Below are 7,421 nucleotides of genomic sequence, written 5' to 3' on the forward strand. Positions count from 1 at the left end.
TCCTCCTGATTCCACTTGTCAGCTGGGGTTTACAAGTGTGCTCTGCCATGCTCTGCTGTCATGCACAGGTACTCAGGTCCTTATGCTTGCATAGTGGCATCTCCATAGCAACCTTCTCCCCATCTTTTTTGTGGATTGTTTCTCACCACATAGCCCAGGCTGCCCTAGAAATTGCAATCCTCTTGCCTCAGCCTTCAAGTTCTGGAGTGACAGGAAGGCCCACCACCTCATCCGAACAGTGGGTCCCCACTGAGTATTGCCTATGAAAACTCCCCACAGTGTCTAGGATACCATGGCAGTTCAGGGGCCCTCTGTAGAGGCCTGGTCATCTCCTTCACAAGTCACGACTGAAACTTTGAGGATAGGTAACCAGTGCCTCCAAGGGTCCCCAGACCCTGCCTTACAGCAGGTATTCAGTGTCAGGTCTAAGGAAGGGCACAGACCCCCTCAGCTATCTCCACCTGACCTCAGAATCACATGGAAGCCTTATTTCTGCACCTCGCTTTACTTCAGGCTATGCAAAGAGCTGGGATAATGGCAGGGTGTCCCCCAAGAGGACTTGAAGTACTCTGGGAAGCAACAATTGTTGATGTGGCCTGTAGTTTTTTGTTACATACATACAATCACTATTTATTTATTTATTTGAAACAGGGTCTCACTATGTAGCCCTGGCTGTCCTGGAACTCACTACATAGACCAGGCTATCCTTGAACTCACAGAGATCCACCTGCCTCTGCTTTCTGGAGTGCTGGGATTTAAAGTTTGCACCACCATGGTAGCCTTGTGCGTGCGTGTGTGTGTGTGTGTGTGCGCGCGCGCGTGTGTGTGTGCGTGTGTGTTCGCGCATGTGTGTGTGCACAGATGCCAAGGTGCCACACACAAGGCCATTGGACAACGTGTGGGAGTTCATTCTCTCCTTCTGCCACGTAGGTCCTGCAGATTGAACTCAGAATGCCAGGCTCGGTGACACGGACTTTCAACTGCAGTGTCACCTCGCTGGCCCTTGTTGGCCTGCTCTGACAGAGCCAGGACACCCTGGGATGGGCCATTGTCCTGCCAGTCACAGATGGGAACTAGGGGGTGGCTTCAGGAAGGGCTAAGAGCCCCACATGGTGGTGACTTGGAGGAGGGCTGGACTGTCATCCAAACAGGAGTTGTGTGACTAGCCAGCAGGAAGTGGCTACTTGGTCCACAGATGTTTCCTGGGCCGGGTGGGGTGGAGAGTGTTGTGGAGATGGAGTGGTGGGGGTGGGGATGGGGCTGAAGCCCAGGACCTTCTTCTCCATCCTTGGTCCTGTTCCTTGTGAAGCATCTTGGAGAGACAGAGAGACCCGGGCAGGATACCCAGATCCCCTAAGCACACACAGGGTCTCCCGTGGACTCCAGGATGAGCAAGCATACCCTAGTGGGTCTGTGGGGGTGGGAGCTCTGCTGCAGGGTTATCTCCCTGAAGGTACAGTCTGCTCTCTCCTGGGGCTCCGGAAACCGGGGGCGGGAGGACAAGGCAGGAAGCCCCAGGCTACAGCCAAGAAGTGGAGTCTGACCCTGGCAGCATGTCCTGGCTGCTGCTGTGTCCACTGGTGCTGGGGCTCAGCCTGGCAGAGGGCACCCAGACCCCCAGCATCTATGATGATGGAGAGAGTACCGGGGGAGGCCATGGTGAGTGACTCTGTCCCTTGAAGGGGCAGAACAGAAATGGAACCACAGCTAGGCAGGCTTATAGCATTAGGTCCCTAAGTCCTAAGCCTTTGGGGCTGGGCTATATCCTTCCACTCACCAGCCCAGGGTTCCTGAGTGCTGGAGTGGGGACACTGAGGCGCCCACAGTGCCTGAGACAAACAAGGTCACCCTCCCTGCATCTTGTGTCCCTACAGGCAGGGCTGGGCATGGGTTGACTGACATCCCCTCTCTCCCACAGAAGGCACTGTGAGTCCCACGGACCCAGCCCAGCTTCACCCACGAGGCTTCCCGGGCAAGTTCTGTGCCAACGACAGTGACACACTGGAGCTCCCCGCCAGCTCTCAAGCGCTGCTGTTGGGGTGGGTCCCCACGAGGCTGGTGCCTGCCCTCTATGGGCTGGTGGTGGCCGTGGGGCTGCCAGCCAATGGACTGGCACTATGGGTGCTGGCCACGCGGGTGCCCCGCCTGCCATCTACCGTCCTGCTCATGAACCTCGCGGTTGCGGACCTGCTACTGGCCCTGGTGCTGCCACCACGCCTGGCCTACCACCTGCGTGGCCAGCGCTGGCCCTTTGGGGAGGCTGCCTGCCGGATGGCCACAGCTGCTCTCTATGGCCACATGTACGGCTCAGTGTTGCTGCTAGCTGCGGTCAGCCTGGACCGGTACCTGGCCCTGGTGCATCCTCTGCGAGCTCGTGCATTGCGTGGTCGGCGCCTGACCACTGGGCTCTGCTTGGTGGCCTGGCTCTCTGCAGCCACCCTAGCCCTGCCTCTCACTCTGCAGCGGCAGACCTTCCGGCTGGCTGGCTCCGATCGCATGCTGTGTCACGATGCACTGCCCCTGGCGGAGCAGACCTCCCACTGGCGACCGGCCTTCACCTGCCTGGCTGTCCTGGGTTGCTTTCTGCCGCTGCTGGCCATGGGCCTGTGCTATGGGGCCACCCTGCGTGCACTGGCGGCCAGCGGCCAGCGCTATAACCATGCACTCAGACTGACAGCCCTGGTACTGGCCTCGGCTGTGGCCTCTTTCACACCCAGCAATGTGCTGCTGGTGCTGCACTATTCGAACCCAAGCCCCGAGGCCTGGGGCGATCTCTATGGAGCTTATGTGCCCAGCCTAGCCCTCAGCACCCTCAACAGCTGCGTGGACCCTTTCATCTACTACTACGTGTCTCATGAGTTCAGGGACAAGGTACGGGCCATGTTGTGTCGCCGGCCAGAGACCAGCAGCTCTTCTCAGGCCTCCAGAGAGGCTGGAAGCCGAGGGACTGCCATTTGCTCCTCTACACTTCTGTGACAGGTGGTTGAGGCGGGAAGGGGTATTTGAGGTTGACCAGATCTCCCCTTTAACTACATCCCTCCTGAACCCTCAGGACATGACCTTATTTGGAAATACAGTTGGTGTGGCCGTCATTAGTGGAGCTGAGGTCCGTGGAAGAAGGGCGGAGGCTGATGCCCTTGTAAAAGAGGAGCAATGATCCTAGTGCTATGCACCTGTCACCCCTGCACAAGGGAAGGGTGGAGGGAAGAGGACTAGGAGCTCAGGGTTATCTTTGACTACATAGTGAATTCAGAGCTAGCCTGGGCTATGTGAAACCCTGTCCTTAAAAAAAAAATACAGTAACAGAACACAAGAATGTGTAACTATGGAGGCAGAGAAGAGTTATGAGGCCACAAGTCAAGGGATGCTGAGGGTGGCTGGGGTCACTAGAAACCATAAGTGAGACAATTTCTCCCTCAAAGCCTCAGAGGAACCCACCCCTGGACACCCTGATCTTGTCAAGGAGACTCTTAGAACTGAGAGCCAATAAACTCAGCCCTTTGTGCTTTGTACAGTGTGTCTGTATGGTGTAGATGCTTGTGCGTGTACGAGCCTGTGGGTATACGAGGAGGCCAGAAGATGACAGGTGCCTTACTCAATTCCTTCTCTACCTTGAAATGTTTGTTTTTTAATTATTTTATGGCCTCATGGTGGTGGCACACACCTTTAGTCCCAGCACTCAGGAGGCAGAGGCAGGCAGATTTTGGAGTTCAAAACCAGCCTGGTCTAAAAAGTGAGTTCCAGGTCAGCTGGGGCTACACAGAGAAACCCTGTCTCGAAAAACCAAAACAAAAATTTTATTTTATGCATGTGGGTGTTCTGGCTGCATGTATGTCTGTGCACTCTATGTGTGCCTGGTGCCCACAAAGGTCATAAGAGAGCCCCCTTGAACTGGAGTCACAGATAGTTATCTTTGACTACATAGTGAATTCAGAGCTAGCCTGGGCTATGTGAAACCCTGTCCTTAAAAAAAAAATACAGTAACAGAACACAAGAATGTGTAACTATGGAGGCAGAGAAGAGTTATGAGGCCACAAGTCAAGGGATGCTGAGGGTGGCTGGGGTCACTAGAAACCATAAGTGAGACAATTTCTCCCTCAAAGCCTCAGAGGAACCCACCCCTGGACACCCTGATCTTGTCAAGGAGACTCTTAGAACTGAGAGCCAATAAACTCAGCCAATAAACACAGATGGTTCCACTGTGAATGGAACCCCAGTCCTCAACAAGAGCAGCAGATGCTCTAGACTGCTGAGGCACCTCGACAGCCTCCACCTTAACCTGCGAGACTAGGCCTCTCGGTGGATCTGACTTACTGCCTACGGCTAGGTCTGCATGTGGCCCAGCCCACAGCATCCAGTTGGGGTGCACTGTGAGCAGGTTCTGCTGACCAGCTTGTTCTTGGACCAGCGCAGAAAGTGTAGGGACTGTGACTGCTGAGTCCAGCCTGGTGTCTCGCTCTAAGACGCCACTACAGGTGCTCTAGCTGGAGGCCCCTGCTCTGGGAAGACAGGGGACGGGAGGGGGACAGTCACTGGGGAGGACAGCTAACTGGACGTGCCAGCTTTCAAATCTTCAGGTTGCGAGCACCCTGAAGTTTAGAGTCAGCCCCTCTCAGGCGTTTGGAAGTTTTGAATGTGTGCCTTAAGGAACTCTCAGGCCCACAGGGTCCCTACCACAGGCTGAAACTTGAAGATGGTAGGAAAGGAGACTGGCACAGATCTGCCCCAAACTGGGCAACACTGCAACACCAGGAAGCCCACCCCCAACTGCCCCATGAACTCCCCCAATCCCACTCAGGCCCAACACCAGCCTTCCCTTTCCATAGCCCCTCCCACCCTGCACCTCCCAGCCTTGAGTCCTGACTGCTGTGTCTTTGGACCTTGACTGTTCCCTGCTTTAACCCTGTCCCTGATCTCACAAACCTTTTCTGGAGTCAGAAGGGATGTGCCCTGGTTGTGGGAGGTTGGGCAGCAACAGTGGTTTCTACAAACTCAGGTACCTGTGTGCCACCTACCTGCGCATGGACCCTGAGCACAGACCTGGGGTGGAAGGGCTGTGCACTCATGACATGAAATTGAGGTCTGGGGAACCAAGGGTGACAGCTGACCGGGTGGAGAGTGTGGAGCCAGGTAAGTAGAGAGCCTGCCGTTGGTATGTAGGTCCAGGACAGAGCGCCGGACGCACACACTCACACGCACACACACTACTAGGGTCTGCTATGTCCAATGCGAAGCACTTCTTTCTCTTCATTCACACCAGGAGCCCCCAGCCTGCTGGCACCAGCTGGAAGAGTCCTTGTTGGAGAGCAGAGGGCCTTTCCTGGTGCATACTCCAGGGCCACTTTGTATTTCTGGTGATGCTGGTCATTGGTCCTCACCTGGGGACTGTCCCAGTTTAGTTACTATTGCTGTGATAAGCACAATGACCAAAAGCAACACCCAAGGAGGAAAGGGTCACAGTCCATCATCAGAGGAAGTCAAGGCAGAAATCTGGAAGCAGATGGTTGTTCACCATTTGATGTGGGTGCTGGGAACCAAACTCCAGTCCTCTGCTAGAGCAGCAATCCTTTTTCTTTCTTTCTTTCTTTTTCTTTCTTTCTTTCTTTCTTTCTTTCTTTCTTTCTTTCTTTCTTTCTTTCTTTCTTTCTCTTTCTTTATCTATCTATCTATCTATCTATCTATCTATCTATCTATCTATCTATTTATTGTTTTTCAAGGCAGGGTTTCACTGTGTACCTTTGGTGCCTATCCTGGATCTCACTCTGTAGACCAGGCTGGCCTCGAACTCACAGAGATCCACCTGCCTCTGCTTCTTGAGTGCTGGGATTAAAGGCGTGTGCCACCAACGCCTGGCTGCAGCAAGCCTTCTTAACCATGGAGCCATCTCTCCAGCCTTTTTTTTTTTTTTTTTTTTTTTTTTTGAGTTTTTACCATGTAGCCCAGGATGGACTTGAATGTCCTGTCTCAGCCTTCAAATGAGATTTACAAGAATGCGCACCACACCTAGCCCTACTGTGCCAGGTGCAGCAGCTGACCACAATGTCTAGAGTCTGGATGCTATTTCTAGGACAGCCTCCAACAAGTGCCATCCTTCAGCTGCACTCTGGGGATGGAACATCAAGCCCCACTCCGTGCATAGGCTGTGTGGCCTAAACTGGAGAGGCCAGGCCCAGAGGGAGCAACCTGCCCTGTGGGAACAGCTTGATCAACTGCATTGACTGACTGACCTTCACAGGTACCTCTCTTCTAAAACCCACCCTCTGCCTCTCTCTGGGATTGAAGGTGTGCACCATCACACCTGGCCCAGTATGCTGTATTTTTTTGGATTATAACAAGAAGACTGCATGTTTGATTCAAATACAATTTTTTTTTCAGTCCTTGGGATTGCCTTTTTTTTTTTTTTTTTGAGACAGGGTTCCTTTGTGTAGCTTTGGAGCCTTTCCTGGAACTCTGTAGTCCAGGCTGGCCTGGAACTCACAGAGATCCACCTGCTTCTGCCTCTCGAGTGCTGGGATTAAAGGCGTGCACCACCACTGCTCCGCTGCCATTTATTTTTTTAAAGATTTATTGTATACACCAGATCTCAGTATAGATGGCTGTGAGGTAAATCACCATGTGGTTGCTGGGAATTGAACTCAGGTCCTCTGGAAGGGCAGCCAGTGCTCTTAACCTTTGAGCCATCTTTTCAACCCTGATTCCTTGGGATTAAACAAAAGACCCTGTGCATACCAGACAAGCCTACCCTTAAGCCACGCCCCCAGCCCCTCACTGGGGATTCTAGGCGGGGCTCCACCTCTGAGTCACGCCCCCAGCCCCTCCTGGGGGATTCTAAGCACAGCCTCTACCCGAGCCACGCCTCCATTCCTTTACTTTATGTATGCACCCGTTTATTCAGTGTGTGTGTGTGTGTGTGTGACAGGCTGAGTGTGAAGATCTGAGGACAACTTGCAGGAGTCAGTTCTCTCCTTCCACCATGTGCATGTGGGTTCCAGGGATGAAACTCAGGTCATCAGGTATGGCAGCAATGAGCTTTACCTGAAGAGCAGGCTTGCTGACCCTGCACAACAGTGTGTTCAGAACCTCCCTGTCAACCTTACTGTGTGTGGGAATTTGAAGGGTGCTCAGTGACCGCCCAAATTCTCCTGGCCTCTCCACATCCACTCCTTATGTCACATGTGGGGACAATGGTGATTACCTGTGGTTTGTGTCCCTGTGACCTTTGTGCCCCTCACTGTGGAATGAATACTTCAGAACTGTACACACAGCTGTCCTGCCAACCTGAGGCAAGGCTCCCCAGAGAACTTGAGGTCACAGGAACATATTGCTGTGGTTTTCAGTTGAGCTTTACATCTTAAGAGTGATTCTGTAAAGATAATAAAGGTGGGAACTTGGGATCGTCACTATCCTGGCTTCAGTGAGGC

The 7,421-nt window shown here is 53.3% G+C and overlaps 1 protein-coding gene across 1 annotated transcript; it reads left to right on the forward strand.

The window, feature by feature from the left end:
- Positions 1-1,553: 1,553 nt before the first annotated feature.
- On the forward strand, positions 1,554-2,976 carry F2rl3 (F2R like thrombin or trypsin receptor 3). The gene is made up of 2 exons (XM_059244337.1): positions 1,554-1,659; positions 1,919-2,976. The coding sequence occupies exons 1-2, from the start codon at positions 1,554-1,556 to the stop codon at positions 2,974-2,976; spliced, it is 1,164 nt and encodes a 387-aa protein (XP_059100320.1).
- The last annotated feature ends 4,445 nt before the right edge of the window (positions 2,977-7,421 follow it).

Source organism: Peromyscus eremicus, chromosome 17 (genome assembly GCF_949786415.1).
Source record: "Peromyscus eremicus chromosome 17, PerEre_H2_v1, whole genome shotgun sequence".
In the NCBI taxonomy this organism is placed as follows: domain Eukaryota; kingdom Metazoa; phylum Chordata; class Mammalia; order Rodentia; family Cricetidae; genus Peromyscus; species Peromyscus eremicus.

Bases quoted from the DNA above. Each gene is read 5' to 3' on its own strand.
- F2rl3 (XM_059244337.1), top strand. From the start codon at position 1,554: ATGTCCTGGCTGCTGCTGTGTCCACTGGTGCTGGGGCTCAGCCTGGCA. The intron at 1,660-1,918 runs GTGAGTGACTCT...TCTCTCCCACAG, and splicing joins GAGTACCGGGGGAGGCCATG to AAGGCACTGTGAGTCCCACG.